At 42.8% G+C, this 23558-nt stretch overlaps 1 protein-coding gene across 1 annotated transcript in view; it reads left to right on the top strand.

Annotated features, from left to right (window-relative positions):
- The first annotated feature begins 1837 nt into the window (after positions 1 to 1837).
- LOC110524943 (fibrillin-2) overlaps positions 1838 to 23558 on the top strand; it is a 322130-nt gene continuing 300409 nt past the window's right edge. The window contains exons 1-4 of the mRNA XM_036976697.1: positions 1838 to 2046; positions 2543 to 2625; positions 7667 to 7765; positions 8070 to 8165. Of these exons, the coding sequence (XP_036832592.1) occupies positions 1862 to 2046; positions 2543 to 2625; positions 7667 to 7765; positions 8070 to 8165 (463 nt within the window). The 5' untranslated portion in view covers positions 1838 to 1861. The remainder of the gene's footprint in view (positions 2047 to 2542; positions 2626 to 7666; positions 7766 to 8069; positions 8166 to 23558) is intronic.

The following is a 23558-nucleotide window of genomic DNA, read 5'->3' as shown; positions in this document are numbered from 1 at the left end:
GTGTCAAACGCAATACCTGGAGGGACGTGTGTCTGTAGGTTTTCGCTCTTCTCTTGTACTGGATTGATAAATTAAGGTCATTGATTAATTGGGAACTCTTAATTCGATACGGATTGAACGGAAATGACTAAAAACAAGACACTAGGCCCCCCGGGAATTGAGTTTGAGAACCCCTGATACATGCAATGTAGCCTAACCACGTAGCCATGCTGGGGACGAGATTATATTCATATCGTCAGGCTAGGGACGAGATTATATTCAAATCGCCAGGTTGGGGACGAGATTATATTCAAATCGCCAGGTTGGGGACGAGATTATATTCAAATCGCCAGGTTGGGGACGAGATTATATTCAAATCGCCAGGTTGGGGACGAGATTATATTCAAATCGCCAGGTTGGGGACGAGATTATATTCAAATCGCCAGGTTGGGGACGAGATTATATTCATATCGTCAGGCTGGGGGCGAGATTATATTCAAATCGCCAGGTTGGGGACGAGATTATATTCAAATCGCCAGGTTGGGGACGAGATTATATTCAAATCGCCAGGTTGGGGACGAGATTATATTCAAATCGCCAGGTTGGGGACGAGATTATATTCAAAGTAGCCTAACCACGTAGGCAGGCTGGGGACGAGATTATATGCAAAGTATTTATTTTTCAAGTAATATACCTTTCTATATGTAACTGTGCACCGCCACCACTAGGGGGCTCTAAAATACCCTATTTTCGACCTGTGTAGTATTTGAAAACAGATTACTGAACGTCACTTCCGTACACTGACACTGAGTCGCCATACTGACAACCATATCACTCGTTTGTGTTAAATATAGCCAGAGAGGATGTAAAATAAAACATTAAACATGTCCAAACAAATAGCGGAGTCATTAATTAACATGTCTTCCGGATTGCCACACAGGAAATACCGAGATATAGCGGTACTTTAATTTCAGATGCCGGGGGGGACCAAACAACCTGCATGACAGATGAGGAAATTACAGATGACACTACAGAAGAGCTGCTCATTAAAAAGACTGTGTAGCGCAAGACTATCTATTTGTCCAATAACATTATGTTTAAATGCATATAACTGAGAATACTGTATGTTTACGTTGTAAATAAGTAACTTCATTTAAACCAATTACATTTACAACTCATTATTTATAAACTGTGGGCTAAATTGTAATGTCAAAGCATTATTATTCATGCTGTAAATAAAACAAATGTTCAAGCTACTTGGATAGTAACGTTAATTAGAGATTGTCCTTAGTAGCCAGATTGTCTTCAGTAGCCAACGAATAACAGGCCATTTTACAACCCAGAAACAAATCAGTGAAAATGTTTTCTCTTGTCTTTTTTTTTAGATATTGTTTTCATATTAAAACACTCATTTCTGCATATCAATAACTTTATTTGTAATGGTGTCTTTTCTCCACATGCTCTGTCAACTTGTGTATGTTGAATGCAACAGCTTGCAGCTGTCAACGGAAGAAAAACATGTCGTTAGGCACGTGAAGTGTATTCTCACCGGACCGCTGAAATCACAAGAGGGTCTGTCTCTTGGCTGTGGAGACAGCGGTGTATCTCAATACACCTCAGTTGAAATCTGTGTCTGCTTCTCAGTCAGACCTCCTCTGTGTCGTTCCCGCGGTGACATTACAGGACCGTCTTTGAAACTCAAGAGGCAACACGACATTTTTCGTTCTAAACTTTTTTTTTTTCTGTTAGGTTTTATTTGAACTTCATGTATTTGTATGTATAGATGATAGTGGAAAATGCGCTCTGTGTAGCCATTCTTGAGATTCATTCCATCGGATGAAATAACAACACATTGGAAAATTAGACAAAAAGTTTGTTTAGGATGTGGACCAAGAGGATGTTTTCGTGCTTGGTTGGACTGGTGGCGTTGACGGGTTTTCTCGTGGTAAAAGTAACAGGACAAGACCCTCCGACGCTCGGGGGGAAAACGCTTCTCAAGGTGGATGGAGATCAGACGGCTGCCTCAAATCGAGTGAGGAGAAGAGGAAAACAGGAGTCCCTACGAGGGTAAGAATAACAGAATGTGAAGTTGAAAGAAAATACCTCTACACCGAACCTGCTCACCTCAAAGTAATGTTAGTTGACAATACAAAATTAGCAGCATAGATTGTTGATGTCATGAACTGAAGGTAGAAATCCTACCCACCAGAAAAAAACATACCACTTTCAAATGTCATTGTCAAAATACCAATGTTACACAAACATGAGTAGAATTTAATGTTAAGTATTCGTCTTTTCATCTGAGATAAATATGCAATACGAGTGGGGAATAATTGAAGAAATCAATTAATAAAATGTATGTATCTCTTGACATCGACATTATTCTAAATAGAGAAGATGACTTTTGTCGCTCTGTGACCACCATCATCACCCCATGCATTTCAAATTAAAAAGCTTGTGTGAAATAGATTCCTAAACTAACCATTATTCATTTCCGCAGTTGTTAAATCAAGTATGATTATTTACAGCAAAATTGTTGTTGTTTCTAACTCCTTCCCTATAGGCCCAATGTGTGTGGATCACGTTTCCACTCCTACTGTTGTCCAGGCTGGAAAACCTTGCCCGGGGGCAACCAGTGTATCGTGCGTAAGTAGCGCAGCAGATGTTGATGACAATAAAGTATCTCTGTGTTGAGTTGGTCTCTAGGAAATATATATATATATATATTTTTTTTTGCATAGGGCTCAGTTGACCATTGACCAATAGGATGTGCTAATTTACATGTCTCATATAACTGTGATGTAGTACTTCTGGGTTATTGCATGTGTCTTACACAATAATTTACAAATACATAGCAAAAGCCAAAGAGCTAATGCATTGAAATATTTCAGAATATTGATTCTACAGTTTAGGAAAAGCTCTCTATGGAAACAAGACTTCTCCCATGCAATATATGTTCCCGATGTTAGGCCTACATGTTTCTTTAAATACCAATCCTTGCATTATTGGTGTGTCATTATGCCCTAAAGCCATGCTTTGCACCTGTAAAGATACCAAATAATTGTTGGATAATAAATTATTTTCACTGTACTAATAAGTAACATGGAATGAGAGCCGAAACATCTCTAACAACAACCAGGAAACTCCTCATCTAACCACAACGCTCGGGGGGAAAGAATAATGTGAAGTTGAAAGAAAATATGATACCTCTACACCGAACCGGCTCACCTCAAAGTAACGTTTGTTGACAATACAAAAAAAATCATTATTTAATTAGCAGCATAGATTGTTTGTGCACCTTATTAGCATATCCCTTCCCTAAGACTTCCTCCAGCTCCTCCTGGGGGCTCAGCTTGGTCCCCCTTCCCTAAGACTTCCTCCAGCTCCTCTTGGGGACCCGGCTTGGCCCCCCTACCCTGAGACTTCCTCCAGCTCCTCCTGGGGGCTCAGCTTGGCCTGGTAACTTGGTCGGTCACAACAGCAAGAGCAAGGTGTTAGACATGCCCAGAACTCTCCTGTAGTGTCCAGGGGGTCATGCCCAGAGTTATCCTGTGGTGTCCAGGGGGTCATACCCAGAGTTCTCCTGTGGTGTCCAGGGGGTCATACACAGAGTTCTCCTGTAGTGTCCAGGGGGTCATACCCAGAGTTCTCCTGTAGTGTCCACGGGGTCATGCCCAGAGTTCTGCTGTAGTGTCCAGGGGGTCATGCCCAGAGTTCTGCTGTAGTGTCCATGGGGTCATGCCCAGAGTTCTCCTGTAGTGTCCACGGGGTCATACAGGGGGTCATACCCAGAGTTCTCCTGTGGTGTCCAGGGGTCATGTTGGAGTCAGTAGAGTGGACCTCCTGACTCCTGAAGGGCTGTTGACTCTGGAGAGGGGCCAGAGGGAAGTTCAGGCTCTCCCATTATTGACATATCAATGTTAGATGTCAGCTTCAATTATGCTGCGTGTCTCCTCTGCCAAATACACTGAGTATACCAACATTAGGAACACCTTCCTAATATTGAGTTGCACCCCCCCTTTGCCATCAGCCTCAATTCGTTGGGGAATGGACTCTACAAGGTGTCAAAAGCGTTCCACAGTAATGCTGGCCCATGTTGACTCCAGTGCATCCTACAGTTGTGTCAAGTTGGCTGGATGTCCTTTGGGTGGTGGACCATTCTAAACTCAGCAAAAAAATAGTCTTTCAAAGATAATTCGTAAAAATCCAAATAACTTCACAGATCTTCATTGTAAAGGATTTAAACACTGTTTCCCATGCTTGTTCAATGAACCATAAACAATTAATCAACATGCATCTGTGGAACGGTTGTTAAGACACTAACAGGTTACAGACGGTAAGCAATTAAGGTCACAGTTGAAAACTTAGGACACTAAAGAGGCCTTTCTACTGACTCTTTAAAACACCAAAAGAAAGATGCCCAGGGTCCCTGCTCATCTGCGTGAATGTGCCTTAGGCATCCTGCAAGGAGGCATGAGGACTGCAGATGTGGCCAGGGCAATAAATTGCATTGTCCGTACTGTGAGACGCCTAAGACAGCTCTACAGGGAGACAGGATGGACAGCTGATCGTCCTCGCACTGGCAGACCACGTGTAACAACACCTGCACAGGATCGGTACATCCGAACATCACACCTGCGGGACAGGTACAGGATGGCAACAACAACTGCCCAAGTTACACTAGGAATGTACAATCCCTCCATCAGTGCTCAGACTATCCACAATAGGCTGAGAGAGACTGGACTGAGGGCTTGTAGGCCTGTTGTAAGGCAGGTCCTCACCAGACATCACCGACAACAACCTCGCCTAAGGGCACAAACCCACCGTCGCTGGACCAGACAAGACTGGCAAAAAGTGTTCTTCACTGACGAGTCGCGGTTTTGTCTCACCAGGGGTGATGGTCGGATTCGCGTTTATTGTCAAAGGAATGAGCGCTACACCGAGACCTGTACTCTGGAGCGAGATCGATTTGGAGGTGGAGGGTCCGTCATGGTTTGGGGCGGTGTGTCACAGCATCATCGGACTGAGCTTGTTGTCATTGCAGACAATCTCAACGCTGTGTGTTACAGGGAAGACATCCTCCTCCCTCATGTGGTATCCTTCCTGCAGGCTCATCCTGATATGACCCTCCAGCATGACAATGCCACCAGCCATACTGCTCGTTCTGTGCGTGATTTCCTGCAAGACAGGAATGTCAGTGTTCTGTCATGGCCAGCGAAGAGCCCGAATATCAATCCCATTGAGCACGTCTGGGACCTGTTGGATCGGAGGGTGAGGGCTAGGGCCATTCCCCCCAGAAATGTCCGGGAACTTGCAGGTGCCTTGGTGGAAGAGTGGGGTAACATCTCACAGCAAGAACTGGCAAATCTGGTGCAGTCCATGAGGAGGAGATGCACTGCAGTACTTAATGCAGCTGGTGGCCACATCAGATACTGACTGTTACTTTTGACCCCCCCTTTGTTCAGGGACACATTATTCTATTTCTGTTAGTCTGTGGAACTTGTTCAGTTTATGGCTCAGTTGTTGAATCTTGTTATGTTCATACAAATATTTACACATGTTAAGTTTGCTGAAAATAAACGTAGTTGACAGTGAGAGGACGTTTCTTTTTTTGCTGAGTTTAGATACACTTGGGAAACTGTTGAGCTTGAAAAACCAAGCAGTGTTGCCGTTCTTGACACAAACTAAATCTTCTGTCTTGCCCATTCACCCTCTGAATGGCACACATACACAATCCATGTCTCAATTGTAATTTTTTTTTAACAATCCTTATTTAACCTGTCTCCTCCCCTTCATCTACACTGATTGAAGTGGATTTAGTAAGTGACATCAATAAGGGATCATAGCTTTCACCTGGATTCACCTGGTCAGTCTATGTCATGGAAAGAGCAGCTGTTCTTAATGTTTTGTACACTCAGTGTATATTCTACTAGAATTTCTTGGGCACACATAGATAGCATAGGTGTTATTATTCAATGCTATCAGGGTAAAACAGGAATCTCAAAATCAGACACACAAGTTACTTTCTTGTGACCCTCAGAGGATTCTGTACAATTACTATTGTATATTACAGTTTGAGTTACCACCTAAACCTAAACTAGCACAACAATATTACTCTTGACTACCTAAACCTAAACTAGCACAACAATGTTACTATAGACCACCTAAACCTAAACTAGCACAACAATATTACTCTTGACTACCTAAACCTAAACTAGCACAACAATGTTACTATAGACCACCTAAACCTAAACTGACACAACAATGTTACTATAGACCACCTAAACCTAAACTGGCACAACAATATTACTCTTGACTACCTAAACCTAAACTAGCACAACAATGTTACTATAGACCACCTAAACCTAAACTGACACAACAATGTTACTATAGACCACCTAAACCTAAACTGGCACAACAATCTTACTCTTGACTACCTAAACCTAAACTAGCACAACAATGTTACTATAGACCACCTAAACCTAAACTGGCACAGCAATGTTACTATAGACTACCTAAACCTAAACTGACACAACAATGTTACTATAGACCACCTAAACCTAAACTGGCACAACAATGTTACTATAGACCACCTAAACCTAAACTGGCACAGCAATGTTACTATAGACCACCTAAACCTAAACTGGCACAGCAATGTTACTATAGACTACCTAAACCTAAACTGACACAACAATGTTACTATAGACCACCTAAACCTAAACTGGCACAACAATGTTACTATAGACCACCTAAACCTAAACTGGCACAGCAATGTTACTATAGACCACCTAAACCTAAACTGGCACAGCAATGTTACTATAGACTACCTAAATCTAAACTAGCACAACAATGTTACTATAGACTACCTAAACCTAAACTAGCACAACAATGTTACTAGAGACCACCTAAATCTAAACTGGCACAACAATGTTACTATAGACTACCTAAACCTAACCTGGCACAACAATGTTACTATAGACTACCTAAACCTAACCTGACACAACAATGTTACTATAGACCACCTAAACCTAAACTGGCACAACAATGTTACTATAGACCACCTAAACCTAAACTAGCACAGCAATGTTACTATAGACCACCTAAACCTAAACTGGCACAGCAATGTTACTATAGACCACCTAAACCTAAACTGGCACAGCAATGTTACTATAGACTACCTAAATCTAAACTAGCACAACAATGTTACTATAGACCACCTAAACCTAAACTAGCACAACAATGTTACTAGAGACCACCTAAATCTAAACTGGCACAACAATGTTACTATAGACTACCTAAACCTAACCTGGCACAACAATGTTACTATAGACTACCTAAACCTAACCTGGCACAGCAATGTTACTAGAGACCACCTAACCTGGCACAATTCCAATAATTGTTCTAATAACTGTAATGCTAGGAAATATGTTAACGAGCTCCTGACACGATTTTGCGTAACTAATACATTGGGTTTTGTATGGGTTGTAACTTCCACATTCCTGTTTTCTCATTGTACTGCACTGCTTGTCAGGTCTATGTGATTCTTTAAAAAAACTCGGTTTGCACTGTATTTAACGAAGGCTAGGACAAGCTCTTAGTCTGGCCCATGTATTGTAGTAGTTCTCAAATAGGGTCTGACGGACAATGTTCATTTACTCCACACTCTTGTGTGTCCTCATCCCCACAGCCATTTGCAGGAACAGCTGTGGGGATGGATTTTGCTCACGGCCCAACATGTGCACATGTCCCAGTGGCCAAATTGCACCAACCTGTGGCACAAAGTCCAGTAAGTGTTCCCCCATGCTACATGTCGCCTTCTTTATGCTTCCTCTCCAATATAAAACCACAAATGCTTTACGAGAGTGTTTTGTATATGTTTAGTTTATTTCACCTATAATATACTGTCCGACAATGGTTTTACTAGTATTTTGGACATTTGAATTTCACCCAAACAAAAAGAGAGCAAAAAAAACCCTATTTTAAACATCCTGTTTATTTCGTACAACCCTCCTCTGCTCGCTCACTTCACACGAAAGTTGTGAATGGGATGTTGACCAATATGCCGTGGTCCTGTCCTGTCGCTCCTCTAGCCCAGCAGTGTAACATCAGGTGTATGAACGGTGGCCTCTGTGCCGAGGACCACTGTCAGTGTCAGAAGGGTTTCTCAGGCTCCTACTGTGGACAACGTGAGTATACACTATGATGTAAATGCAGCCCGTTTACACAGTGTAGTATATACAGTAAGCACCAATTGTCCTAAATTATATATTTTTTTTTTTCCTCTGTATTTTACCCCCTTTTTCTCCCCAATTTCGATCTTGTCTCATCGCTTCAAGTCCCAAATGGGCTCGGGACAGGCGAAGGTCGAGTCATGTGTCCTCCGAAACATGACCCGCCACACCACGCCTCTGAATCCAGCTGCACCAATTAGTGAGAGAGAGGAAACACCGTTCAACTGACGACCGAAGTCAGCCTGCAGGCCCCCGGCCCGCCACAAGGAGTCGCTAGAGCGCGATGGGCCAACTAAAGCCCCACCGGCCAAACCCTCCCCTAACCCGGTCGTCGCTGGGCTAATTGCGCGCCGCACTATGGGACTCCCGATCACGGCAGATCGTGTGACACAGTCTGGGATCAGACCCGGTTCTGTAGGGACCCCTCAAGCACTGCGATGCAATGCCTTAGATCGCTGCGCCACTCGGGAGGCTCACCTACATTTTTTAACATTAACTTATAGGCCCTGTATAAACTCCATGGGAGATCTAAGGGCTTCCTCCAAGTTCATCACTGTATAGACTGTAGCCCGTGTGACAAACTGCAGCAAAAACAGTTGGCATAGATAAATTAGGAGATGTATTTTTACATATGTACTATTACTATCAAACAATGGTATGGTTATGGAGGATAAGACATTTCTTAAGGACTTCACATTAACATGTCCCTCCAGATCCTCAAAACCTCCTAAAAACCATGGTATATGGTTAGTACACGTGAGTTTAATCCTCGACAAGCCATGGGCCAATGCCTTCATATATAGTTCAGATCCAGGATATATAGTTCAGGTCCAGGATATATAGTTCAGATCCAGCTCCAGGATATATAGTTCAGATCCAGGATATATAGTTCAGATCCAGGATATATAGTTCAGATCCAGGATATATAGTTCAGATCCAGGATATATAGTTCAGATCCAGGATATATAGTTCAGATCCAGGATATATAGTTCAGATCCAGGATATATAGATCAGATCCAGGATATATAGTTCAGATCCAGGATATATAGTTCAGATCCAGGATATATAGTTCAGATCCAGGATATATAGATATATAGATCAGATCCAGGATATATAGTTCAGATCCAGGATATATAGTTCAGATCCAGGATATATAGTTCAGATCCAGGATATATAGATCAGATCCAGGATATATAGTTCAGATCCAGGATATATAGTTCAGATCCAGGATATATAGATCAGATCCAGGATATATAGTTCAGATCCAGGATATATAGTTCAGATCCAGGATATATAGTTCAGATCCAGGATATATAGATCAGATCCAGGATATGTAGTTCAGATTCAGGATATACAGATCAGATCCAGGATATATAGATCAGATCCAGGATATATAGTTCAGATCCAGGATATATAGTTCAGATCCAGGATATATAGTTCAGATCCAGGATATATAGATCAGATCCAGGATATATAGTTCAGATCCAGGATATATAGTTCAGATCCAGGATATATATATCAGATCCAGGAGATATAGTTCAGATCCAGGATATATAGTTCAGATCCAGGATATATAGTTCAGATCCAGGATATATAGTTCAGCTCCAGGATATATAGTTCAGATCATATCCAGGATATATAGTTCAGCTCCAGGATATATAGTTCAGATCCAGGATATATAGTTCAGATCCAGGATATATAGTTCAGATTCAGGATATATAGTTCAGATCCAGATCCAGGATATATAGTTCAGATCCAGGATATATATTTCAGATTCAGGATATATAGTTCAGATCCAGATCCAGGATATATAGTTCAGATCCAGGATATATAGTTCAGATCCAGGATATATAGTTCAGATCCAGGATATATAGTTCAGATCCAGGTCCAGGATATATAGTTCAGATCCAGGATATATAGTTCAGATTCAGGATATATAGTTCAGATCCAGGATATATAGTTCAGATCCAGGATATATAGTTCAGATCCAGGATATATAGTTCAGATCCAGGATATATAGTTCAGATCCAGGATATATAGTTCAGATCCAGGATATATAGTTCAGATCCAGGATATATAGTTCAGATCCAGGTCCAGGATATATAGTTCAGATTCAGGATATATAGTTCAGATCCAGGATATATAGTTCAGATCCAGGTCCAGGATATATAGTTCAGATCCAGGATATATAGTTCAGATCCAGGATATATAGTTCAGATCAGATCCAGGATATATAGTTCAGATCCAGGATATATAGTTCAGATCCAGGATATATAGTTCAGATCCAGGATATATAGTTCAGATCCAGGATATATTGTTCAGATCAGATCCAGGATATATAGTTCAGATCCAGGATACATAGTTCAGATCCAGGATATATAGTTCAGATCCAGGATATATAGATCAGTTCCAGGATATATAGTTCAGATCCAGGATATATAGTTCAGCTCCAGGATATATAGTTCAGATCCAGGATATATTGTTCAGATCAGATCCAGGATATATAGTTCAGATCCAGGATACATAGTTCAGATCCAGGATATATAGTTCAGATCCAGGATATATAGTTCAGATCCAGGATATATAGTTCAGATCCAGGATATATAGTTCAGATCCAGGATATATAGTTCAGATCCAGTGTGGATTGACACTGAAAGGGCCTGAAAGGTTCTTGTCCTGCCATGAAGCAGGGCCCCCAGTAACCGGGGCGTAACCAGGGCATTAAGCCGCCATTAGGGCTCCAGTCCCTCGCAGGGTGAACAGAGGGTTAGAGGGCCAACATGGCTTACATTTGACCCCGAAGCAGCTGTCGTCACCTGGAAGGCTTATAATCCAGCGAATTCTGGGCTTGCTCGAGTGGATGTGTAAATCACAGAATAGGTAGCAGCATGATGGAGTGGTAGGAGGAGAGGAGGGAAAGAGAGGTAGTGGTAGATAGAAATAGAGAGGTAAGGGATAGAGGGATGGAGGGATAGAGGTAGGTAGAAATAGAGAGGTAAGGGACAGAGGGATAGAGGTAGATAGAGGGATAGAGGTAGAGAGAGGTAGATAGAGGTAGATAGAGGTAGATAGAGGGATAGAGGTAGATAGAGGGATAGAGGTAGAGAGAGGTAGAGAGAGGTAGATAGAGGTAGATAGAGGGATAGAGGTAGATAGAGGGATAGAGGTAGATAGAGGGATAGAGGGATAGAGGTAGATAGAGGTATATAGAGGGATAGAGGTTGATAGAGGGATAGAGGTAGATAGAGGGATAGAGGTAGATAGAGAGATATAAGGATATAGGTAGATAGAGGTAGATAGAGGTGGATAGAGGGATAGAGGTAGAGAGAAGTAGATAGAGGGATAGAGGTAGAGGGATAGAGGTAGATAGAGGGATAGAGGTAGATAGAGGTGGATAGAGGGATAGAGGTAGAGAGAGGGATAGAGGTAGATAGAGGGATAGAGGTAGAGAGAGGGGTAGAGGTAGATAGAGGGATAGAGGTAAATAGAGGGATAGAGGTAGATAGAGGGATAGAGGTAGATAGAGAGATAGAGGTAAAGAGAGGTAAGGTATAGAGGGATAGAGGTATATAGAGGTAGATAGAGGTAAGGGATAGAGATAGATAGAGGTAAGGGATAGAGGTAGATAGTGGCATAGAGGTAGATAGAGGGATAGAGGTAGCAAGAGGGATAGAGGTAGATATAGGTTTAGAGGGATAGAGGTAGATAGAGGTATATAGATGGATAGAGGTAGATAGAGGGATAGAGGTAGATAGAGGGATAGAGGTAGATATAGAGATAGAAGGATATAGGTAGATAGAGGTAGATAGAGGTGGATAGAGGGATAGAGGTAGAGAGAGGTAGATAGAGGGATAGAGGTAGAGGGATAGAGGTAGATAGAGGGATAGAGGTAGATAGAGGTGGATAGAGGGATAGAGGTAGAGAGAGGGATAGAGGTAGATAGAGGGATAGAGGTAGAGAGGGGGTAGAGGTAGATAGAGGGATAGAGGTAAATAGAGGGATAGAGGTAGATAGAGGGATAGAGGTAGATAGAGAAATAGAGGTAAAGATAGGTAAGGTATAGAGGGATAGAGGTAAGGGATAGAGGTATATAGAGGTAGATAGAGGTAAGGGATAGAGGTAGATAGTGGCATAGAGGTAGATAGAGGGATAGAGGTAGCAAGAGGGATAGAGGTAGATATAGGTTTAGAGGGATATAGGTAGATAGAGGTAGATACAGGGATAGAGGTAAAGAGAGGTAAGGTATAGAGGAAGATAGGGGGATAGAGGTATAGAGGTAGATAGAGGGATGTAGGGATAGAGGTAGATAGAGGTAGATAGAGAGATAGAAGGATAGAGGTAGATAGAGGTAGATAGAGGTGGATAGAGGGATAGAGGTAGAGAGAGGGATAGAGGTAGAGGGATAGAGGTAGATAGAGGGATAGAGGTAGATAGAGGTGGATAGAGGGATAGAGGTAGAGAGAGGGATAGAGGTAGATAGAGGGATAGAGGTAGAGAGAGGGGTAGAGGTAGATAGAGGGATAGAGGTAAATAGAGGGATAGAGGTAGATAGAGGTAAAGAGAGGTAAGGTATAGAGGGATAGAGGTAAGGGATAGAGGTATATAGAGGTAGATAGAGGTAAGGGATAGAGATAGATAGAGGTAAGGGATAGAGGTAGATAGTGGCATAGAGGTAGATAGAGGGATAGAGGTAGCAAGAGGGATAGAGGTAGATATAGGTTTAGAGGGATAGAGGTAGATAGAGGTAGATAAAGGGATAGAGGTAAAGAGAGGTAAGGTATAGAGGTAGATAGGGGGATAGAGGTATAGAGGTAGATAGAGGGATGTAGGGATAGAGGTAGATAGAGGTAGGTAGAGAGATAGAAGGATAGAGGTAGATATAGGTAGATAGAGGTGGATAGAGGGATAGAGGTAGAGAGAGGGATAGAGGTAGAGGGATAGAGGTAGATAGAGGGATAGAGGTAGATAGAGGTGGATAGAGGGATAGAGGTAGAGAGAGGGATAGAGGTAGCAAGAGGGATAGAGGTAGATATAGGTTTAGAGGGATAGAGGTAGATAGAGGTAGATAAAGGGATAGAGGTAAAAAGAGGTAAGGTATAGAGGTAGATAGGGGGATAGAGGTATATAGGTAGATAGAGGGATGTAGGGATAGAGGTAGATAGAGGTAGATAGAGAGATAGAAGGATAGAGGTAGATAGAGGTAGATAGAGGTGGATAGAGGGATAGAGGTAGAGAGAGGGATAGAGGTAGAGGGATAGAGGTAGATAGAGGGATAGAGGTAGATAGAGGTGGATAGAGGGATAGAGGTAGAGAGAGGGATAGAGGTAGATAGAGGGATAGAGGTAGAGAGAGGGGTAGAGGTAGATAGAGGGATAGAGGTAAATAGAGGGATAGAGGTAGATAGAGGTAAAGAGAGGTAAGGTATAGAGGGCTAGAGGTAAGGGATAGAGGTATATAGAGGTAGATAGAGGTAAGGGATAGAGATAGATAGAGGTAAGGGATAGAGGTAGATAGTGGCATAGAGGTAGATAGAGGGATAGAGGTAGCAAGAGGGATAGAGGTAGATAGAGGTATATAGATGGATAGAGGTAGATAGAGGGATAGAGGTAGATAGAGGGATAGAGGTAGATATAGAGATAGAAGGATATAGGTAGATAGAGGTAGATAGAGGTGGATAGAGGGATAGAGGTAGAGAGAGGTAGATAGAGGGATAGAGGTAGAGGGATAGAGGTAGATAGAGGGATAGAGGTAGATAGAGGTGGATAGAGGGATAGAGGTAGAGAGAGGGATAGAGGTAGATAGAGGGATAGAGGTAGAGAGGGGGTAGAGGTAGATAGAGGGATAGAGGTAAATAGAGGGATAGAGGTAGATAGAGGGATAGAGGTAGATAGAGAAATAGAGGTAAAGATAGGTAAGGTATAGAGGGATAGAGGTAAGGGATAGAGGTATATAGAGGTAGATAGAGGTAAGGGATAGAGGTAGATAGTGGCATAGAGGTAGATAGAGGGATAGAGGTAGCAAGAGGGATAGAGGTAGATATAGGTTTAGAGGGATATAGGTAGATAGAGGTAGATACAGGGATAGAGGTAAAGAGAGGTAAGGTATAGAGGAAGATAGGGGGATAGAGGTATAGAGGTAGATAGAGGGATGTAGGGATAGAGGTAGATAGAGGTAGATAGAGAGATAGAAGGATAGAGGTAGATAGAGGTAGATAGAGGTGGATAGAGGGATAGAGGTAGAGAGAGGGATAGAGGTAGAGGGATAGAGGTAGATAGAGGGATAGAGGTAGATAGAGGTGGATAGAGGGATAGAGGTAGAGAGAGGGATAGAGGTAGATAGAGGGATAGAGGTAGAGAGAGGGGTAGAGGTAGATAGAGGGATAGAGGTAAATAGAGGGATAGAGGTAGATAGAGGTAAAGAGAGGTAAGGTATAGAGGGATAGAGGTAAGGGATAGAGGTATATAGAGGTAGATAGAGGTAAGGGATAGAGATAGATAGAGGTAAGGGATAGAGGTAGATAGTGGCATAGAGGTAGATAGAGGGATAGAGGTAGCAAGAGGGATAGAGGTAGATATAGGTTTAGAGGGATAGAGGTAGATAGAGGTAGATAAAGGGATAGAGGTAAAGAGAGGTAAGGTATAGAGGTAGATAGGGGGATAGAGGTATAGAGGTAGATAGAGGGATGTAGGGATAGAGGTAGATAGAGGTAGGTAGAGAGATAGAAGGATAGAGGTAGATATAGGTAGATAGAGGTGGATAGAGGGATAGAGGTAGAGAGAGGGATAGAGGTAGAGGGATAGAGGTAGATAGAGGGATAGAGGTAGATAGAGGTGGATAGAGGGATAGAGGTAGAGAGAGGGATAGAGGTAGCAAGAGGGATAGAGGTAGATATAGGTTTAGAGGGATAGAGGTAGATAGAGGTAGATAAAGGGATAGAGGTAAAAAGAGGTAAGGTATAGAGGTAGATAGGGGGATAGAGGTATATAGGTAGATAGAGGGATGTAGGGATAGAGGTAGATAGAGGTAGATAGAGAGATAGAAGGATAGAGGTAGATAGAGGTAGATAGAGGTGGATAGAGGGATAGAGGTAGAGAGAGGGATAGAGGTAGAGGGATAGAGGTAGATAGAGGGATAGAGGTAGATAGAGGTGGATAGAGGGATAGAGGTAGAGAGAGGGATAGAGGTAGATAGAGGGATAGAGGTAGAGAGAGGGGTAGAGGTAGATAGAGGGATAGAGGTAAATAGAGGGATAGAGGTAGATAGAGGTAAAGAGAGGTAAGGTATAGAGGGCTAGAGGTAAGGGATAGAGGTATATAGAGGTAGATAGAGGTAAGGGATAGAGATAGATAGAGGTAAGGGATAGAGGTAGATAGTGGCATAGAGGTAGATAGAGGGATAGAGGTAGCAAGAGGGATAGAGGTAGATATAGGTTTAGAGGGATAGAGGTAGATAGAGGTAGATAAAGGGATAGAGGTAAAGAGAGGTAAGGTATAGAGGTAGATAGGGGGATAGAGGTATAGAGGTAGATAGAGGGATGTAGGGATAGAGGTAGATATAGGTAGATAGAGGTGGATAGAGGGATAGAGGTAGAGAGAGGGATAGAGGTAGAGGGATAGAGGTAGATAGAGGGATAGAGGTAGATAGAGGTGGATAGAGGGATAGAGGTAGAGAGAGGGATAGAGGTAGCAAGAGGGATAGAGGTAGATATAGGTTTAGAGGGATAGAGGTAGATAGAGGTAGATAAAGGGATAGAGGTAAAAAGAGGTAAGGTATAGAGGTAGATAGGGGGATAGAGGTAGATAGAGGTATAGAGGTAGATAGAGGGATGTAGGGATAGAGGTAGATAGAGGGATAGAGGTAGATAGAGGGATAGAGGTAGATAGAGCGATAGAGGGATAGAGGTAGATAGAGGTAGATAGAGGGATAGAGGTAGATAGAGGGATAGAGGTAGATAGAGGGATAGAGGTATAGAGGTAGATAGAGGGATAGAGGTAGATAGAGGGATAGAGGTAGATAGAGGGATAGAGGTATAGAGGTAGATAGAGGGATAGAGGTAGATAGAGGGATATAGGTAGATAGAGGTATAGAGGTAGATAGAGGGATAGAGGTAGATAGAGGTAGATAGAGGGGTAGAGGTAGATAGAGGTAGATAGAGGGATAGCGGTAGATATAGGTAGATAGAGGGATAGAGGTAGAGAGAGGTAGATAGATAGAGGGATAGAGGTAGATAGAGGGATAGCGGTAGATAGAGGTAGATAGAGGGATAGAGGTAGAGAGCGGTAGATAGATAGAGGGATAGAGGTAGATAGAGGGATAGCGGTAGATAGAGGTAGATAGAGGGATAGAGGTTGAGAGAGGTAGATAGAGGGAGATAGAGGTAGAGAGAGGTAGATAGAAGGATAGAGGTAGATAGAGGGATAGAGGTAGATAGAGGGATAGAGGTAGATAGTGGGATAGAGGTATAGAGGTAGATAGAGGTAGATAGAGGGATAGAGGTAGATAGAGGGATAGAGGGATAGAGGTAGATAGTGGGATAGAGGTAGAGAGAGGTAGATAGAGGGATAGAGGTAGAGAGAGGGATAGAGGTAGATAGAGGTAGAGAGAGGTAAATAGAGGGATAGAGGTAGATAGAGGTAGATAGAGGGATAGAGGTAGATAAATTGATAGAGGTAGAGAGGTAGATAGAGGGATAAAGGGATATAGGTAGAGAGGTAGATAGAGGTAGATAGAGGGATAGAGGTAGATAGAGGGATAGAGGTAGATAGAGGGATAGAGGTAGATAGAGGTAGATAGAGGGATAGAGGTAGATAGAGGGATAGAGGTAGAGCGAGGGATAGAGGTAGATAGAGGTAGAGAAAGGTAGATAGAGGGATAGAGGTAGATAGAGGTAGATAGAGGGATAGCGGTAGATAGAGGTAGATAGAGGTAGATAGAGGGATAGAGGTAGATAGAGGTGGATAGAGGGATAGAGGTAGAGAGAGGGATAGAGGTAGCAAGAGGGATAGAGGTAGATATAGGTTTAGAGGGATAGAGGTAGATAGAGGTAGATAAAGGGATAGAGGTAAAAAGAGGTAAGGTATAGAGGTAGATAGGGGGATAGAGGTAGATAGAGGTAGATAGTAGATAGAGGGATGTAGGGATAGAGGTAGATAGAGGGATAGAGGTAGATAGAGCGATAGAGGGATAGAGGTAGATAGAGGTAGATAGAGGGATAGAGGTAGATAGAGGGATAGAGGTAGATAGAGGGATAGAGGTAGATAGAGGGATAGAGGTATAGAGGTAGATAGAGGGATAGAGGTATAGAGGTAGATAGAGGGATAGAGGTAGATAGAGGGATATAGGTAGATAGAGGTATAGAGGGATAGAGGTAGATAGAGGTAGATAGAGTGGTAGAGGTAGATAGAGGTAGATAGAGGGATAGCGGTAGATAGAGGTAGATAGAGGGATAGAGGTAGAGAGAGGTAGATAGATAGAGGGATAGAGGTAGATAGAGGGATAGCGGTAGATAGAGGTAGATAGAGGGATAGAGGTAGAGAGAGGTAGATAGATAGAGGGATAGAGGTAGATAGAGGGATAGTTGTAGATAGAGGTAGATAGAGGGATAGAGGTAGAGAGAGGTAGATAGAGGGATAGAGGTAGAGAGAGGTAGATAGAGGGAGATAGAGGTATAGAGAGGTAGACAGAAGGATAGAAGTAGATAGAGGGATAGAGGTAGATAGAGGGATAGAGGTAGATAGAGGGATAGAGGGATAGAGGTAGATAGAGGGATAGAGGGATAGAGGTAGAGAGAGGTAGATAGAGGGATAGAGGTAGAGAGAGGGATAGAGGTAGATAGAGGTAGAGAGAGGTAAATAGAGGGATAGAGGTAGATAGAGGTAGATTGAGGGATAGAGGTAGATAAAGTGATAGAGGTAGAGAGGTAGATAGAGGGATACAGGGATATAGGTAGAGAAGTAGATAGAGGTAGATAGAGGGATAGAGGTAGATAGAGGGATAGAGGTAGATAGAGGGATAGAGGTAGATAGAGGGATAGAGGTAGATAGAGGGATATAGGTAGATAGAGGGATAGAGGTAGATAGAGGGATAGAGGTAGATAGAGGGATAGAGGTAGAGAGAGGGATAGAGGTAGATAGAGGTAGAGAAAGGTAGATAGAGGGATAGAGGTAGATAGAGGTAGATAGAGGGATAGCGGTAGATAGAGGTAGATAGAGGTAGATAGAGGGATAGAGGTAGATAGAGGGATAGAAGTAGATAGAGTGATAGAGGTAGATAGAGGGATAGAGGTAGATAGAGGGATAGAGGTAGATAGAGGGATAGAGGTAGAGCGAGGGATAGAGGTAGATAGAGGTAGAGAGAGGTAGATAGAGGGATAGAGGTAGATAGAGGTAGATAGAGGGATAGAGGTAGATAAAGTGATGTAGATAGAGGGATAAAGGGATAGAGGTAGAGAGGTAGATAGAGGTAGATAGAGGGATAGAGGTAGATAGAGGGATAGAGGTAGATAGAGGTAGATAGAGGGATAGAGGTAGATAAAGGGATAGAGGTAGAGAGGTAGATAGAGGGATACAGGGATAGAGGGATAGAGGTAGAGAGGTAGATAGAGGGATAGAGGTAGATAGAGGTAGAGAGAGGTAGATAGAGTGATATATGTAGATAAAGTGATAGAGGTAGAGAGGTAGATAGAGGGATAAAGGGATAGAGGTAGAGAGGTAGAGAGGTAGATAGAGGGATAAAGGGATAGAGGGATAGAGGGATAGAGGTAGATAGAGGTAGATAGAGGTAGATAGAGGGATAGAGGTAGATAGTGGGATAGAAGTATAGAGGTAGATAGAGGGATAGAGGTAGATAGAGGGATAGAGGTAGAGAGAGGTAGACAGAGGGATAGATGTATATAAAGTGATAGAGGTAGAGAGGTAGATAGAGGGATAAAGGGATAGAGGTAGAGAGGTAGATAGAGGTAGATAGAGGTAGATAGAGGGATAGAGGTAGATAGTGGGATAGAAGTATAGAGGTAGATAGAGGGATAGAGGTAGATAGAGGGATAGAGGTAGATAGAGGTAGATAGAGGGATAGAGGTAGATAGAGCGATAGAGGTAGATAGAGAGATAGAGGGATAGAGGTAGATAGAGGGATAGAGGTAGAGCGAGGGATAGAGGTAGATAGAGGTAGAGAGAGGTAGATAGAGGGACAGAGGTAGATAGAGGTAGATAGAGGGATAGAGGTAGATAGAGGTAGATAGAGGGATAGAGGTAGATAAAGTGATGTAGATAAAGGGATAGAGGTAGAGAGGTAGATAGAGGTAGATAGAGGGATAGAGGTAGATAGAGGGATAGAGGTAGATAGAGGTAGATAGAGGGATAGAGGTAGATAAAGGGATAGAGGTAGAGAGGTAGATAGAGGGATACAGGGATAGAGGGATAGAGGTAGAGAGGTAGAGAGGTAGATAGAGGGATAGAGGTAGATAGAGGGATAGCGGTAGATAGAGGTAGATAGAGGGATAGAGGTAGAGAGAGGTAGATAGATAGAGGGATAGAGGTAGATAGAGGGATAGTTGTAGATAGAGGTAGATAGAGGGATAGAGGTAGAGAGAGGTAGATAGAGGGATAGAGGTAGAGAGAGGTAGATAGAGGGAGATAGAGGTATAGAGAGGTAGACAGAAGGATAGAAGTAGATAGAGGGATAGAGGTAGATAGAGGGATAGAGGTAGATAGAGGGATAGAGGGATAGAGGTAGATAGAGGGATAGAGGGATAGAGGTAGATAGTGGGATAGAGGTAGAGAGAGGTAGATAGAGGGATAGAGGTAGAGAGAGGGATAGAGGTAGATAGAGGTAGAGAGAGGTAAATAGAGGGATAGAGGTAGATAGAGGTAGATTGAGGGATAGAGGTAGATAAAGTGATAGAGGTAGAGAGGTAGATAGAGGGATACAGGGATATAGGTAGAGAAGTAGATAGAGGTAGATAGAGGGATAGAGGTAGATAGAGGGATAGAGGTAGATAGAGGGATAGAGGTAGATAGAGGGATAGAGGTAGATAGAGGGATAGAGGTAGAGAGAGGGATAGAGGTAGATAGAGGTAGAGAAAGGTAGATAGAGGGATAGAGGTAGATAGAGGTAGATAGAGGGATAGCGGTAGATAGAGGTAGATAGAGGTAGATAGAGGGATAGAGGTAGATAGAGGGATAGAAGTAGATAGAGAGATAGAGGTAGATAGAGGTTGATAGAGGGATAGAGGTAGATAGAGGGATAGAGGTAGAGCGAGGGATAGAGGTAGATAGAGGTAGAGAGAGGTAGATAGAGGGATAGAGGTAGATAGAGGTAGATAGAGGGATAGAGGTAGATAGAGGTAGATAGAGGGATAGAGGTAGATAAAGTGATGTAGATAGAGGGATAAAGGGATAGAGGTAGAGAGGTAGATAGAGGTAGATAGAGGGATAGAGGTAGATAGAGGGATAGAGGTAGATAGAGGTAGATAGAGGGATAGAGGTAGATAAAGGGATAGAGGTAGAGAGGTAGATAGAGGGATACAGGGATAGAGGGATAGAGGTAGAGAGGTAGATAGAGGGATAGAGGTAGATAGAGGTAGAGAGAGGTAGATAGAGTGATATATGTAGATAAAGTGATAGAGGTAGAGAGGTAGATAGAGGGATAAAGGGATAGAGGTAGAGAGGTAGAGAGGTAGATAGAGGGATAAAGGGATAGAGGGATAGAGGTAGATAGAGGTAGATAGAGGTAGATAGAGGGATAGAGGTAGATAGTGGGATAGAAGTATAGAGGTAGATAGAGGGATAGAGGTAGATAGAGGGATAGAGGTAGAGAGAGGTAGACAGAGGGATAGATGTATATAAAGTGATAGAGGTAGAGAGGTAGATAGAGGGATAAAGGGATAGAGGTAGAGAGGTAGATAGAGGTAGATAGAGGTAGATAGAGGGATAGAGGTAGATAGTGGGATAGAAGTATAGAGGTAGATAGAGGGATAGAGGTAGATAGAGGGATAGAGGTAGATAGAGGTAGATAGAGGGATAGAGGTAGATAGAGCGATAGAGGTAGATAGAGAGATAGAGGGATAGAGGTAGATATAGGGATAGAGGTAGATAGAGGGATAGAGGTAGAGCGAGGGATAGAGGTAGATAGAGGTAGAGAGAGGTAGATAGAGGGACAGAGGTAGATAGAGGTAGATAGAGGGATAGAGGTAGATAGAGGTAGATAGAGGGATAGAGGTAGATAAAGTGATGTAGATAAAGGGATAGAGGTAGAGAGGTAGATAGAGGTAGATAGAGGGATAGAGGTAGATAGAGGGATAGAGGTAGATAGAGGTAGATAGAGGGATAGAGGTAGATAAAGGGATAGAGGTAGAGAGGTAGATAGAGGGATACAGGGATAGAGGGATAGAGGTAGAGAGGTAGAGAGGTAGATAGAGGGATAGAGGTAGATAGAGGTAGAGAGAGGTAGATAGAGTGATATATGTAGATAAAGTGATAGAGGTAGAGAGGTAGAGAGGTAGATAGAGGGATAAAGGGATAGAGGGATAGAGGTAGAGAGGTAGATAGAGGGATAGAGGTAGATAGAGATAGAAAGAGGTAGACAGAGGGATAGATGTATATAAAGTGATAGAGGTAGAGAGGTAGAGCGGTAGATAGAGGGATAAAGGGATAGAGGGATAGAGGTAGAGAGGTAGATAGAGGGATAGAGGTAGATAGAGGTAGAGAGAGGTAGATAGAGGGATAGATGTAGATAAAGTGATAGAGGTAGAGAGGTAGATAGAGGGATAAAGGGATAGAGGGATAGAGGTAGAGAGGTAGATAGAGGGATAGAGGGATAGAGGTAGATAGAGGTAGATAGAGGGATAGAGGTACATAGAGGGATAGAGGTAGAGAGGTAGATAGAGGTAGATAGAGGTAGAGAGAGGTAGATAGAGGGATAGATGTAGATACGGTGATAGAGGTAGAGAGAGGTAGATAGAGGGATAAAGGGATAGAGTGATAGAGGTAGAGAGGTAGATAGAGGGATAGAGGTAGAGAGAGGTAGATAGAGGGATAGAGGTAGATAGAGGGATAGAGGTAGAGAGAGGTAGGTAGAGAGAGGTAGATATAGGTAGATAGTGGGATAGAGGTAGAGAGAGGTAGGTAGAGAGGTAGATAGAGGGATAGAGGTAGAGAGGGGGATAGAGGTAGATAGAGGGATAGTGGTAGATAGAGGGATAGAGGTAGATAGAGGGATAGAGGTAGAGAGAGGGATAGAGGTAGATAGAGGTAAGTAGAGGGATATAGGTAGATAGAGGTAGATAGAAGGATAGAGGTAAAGAGAGGTAAGGTATAGAGTGATAGAGGGATAGAGGTAGATAGAGGTAAATAGAGGTAAGGGATAGAGGTAGATAGAGGTATATAGAGGTATAGAGGTAGATAGAGGTATAGAGGGATAGAGGTATAGAGGTAGGTAGAGGGATAGAGGGATATAAGTAGATAGAGGTATAGAGGGATAGAGGTAGATAGAGTGATAGAGGGATAGAGGTAGATAGATGTATAGAGTGATAGAGGGATAGAGGTAGATAGAGGTATAGAGGGATAGAGGTAGATAGAGTGATAGAGGGATAGAGGTAGATAGAGGGATAGAGGGATTGAGAGGTAGCTAGATGGATAGAGGTACATAGAAAGATAGAGGTAATTAGAGGTAAGAGATAGAGGAATAGAGGTAGAGAGAGGTATAGAGGGATAGAGGTAGATAGAGGTATAGAGGGATAGAGGTAGATAGAGGGATAGAGGTAGATAGAGGTATAGAGTGATAGAGGGATAGAGGTAGATAGAAAGATCGAGGTAATTAGAGGTAAGGGATAGAGGAATAGAGGTAAATAGAATTAGATAGGACTTGGCAAAGGTTTGCATGTTGACCTAGCCTAGCTCTGCTGGGAGACTTCTAGAAAGTGTTGAGAGGGTGGGGGGAGAAAACTCTCAGAATGTGCGGGCTAATGTTTGACTTTCGTCTTCAAAGCGGAGGCCCCCTTGGCACCGCACACAGCGAGTTTGGGTAGATGGGTGGTGGGGGAGGGGGGGTGGGGTGTCGTTGCCTGGTTTCTGTTAAAACAACTCACACAGTCGTGGCGTAAACGAAGGAAGCAGAGGAAATATGTCGCAAGCAGTTTGACAGCTTGAAGTCCTCTCTCTACACCTTGGCTGGCTCAAGTCTTTCTTGCTTAAGTCTTCTGGCTAACCGAGATTTGGATATTTTTTTGAAAGATTCCATTGAATCTAATGAGGATTCTAGCCTCTACACTGATTAACCTTCACTGGCAATAGACAATTAGGAAGACACACCTCCCCCAAAACCCCATTTCTCAAAGTGCCAACATAAATA

Source organism: Oncorhynchus mykiss, chromosome 5 (assembly GCF_013265735.2).
Source record: "Oncorhynchus mykiss isolate Arlee chromosome 5, USDA_OmykA_1.1, whole genome shotgun sequence".
Classification (NCBI taxonomy): Eukaryota; Metazoa; Chordata; class Actinopteri; order Salmoniformes; family Salmonidae; genus Oncorhynchus; species Oncorhynchus mykiss.
Note: the sequence above shows the minus strand (reverse complement) of the source record. Positions and strands in the feature narration are given on the sequence as shown.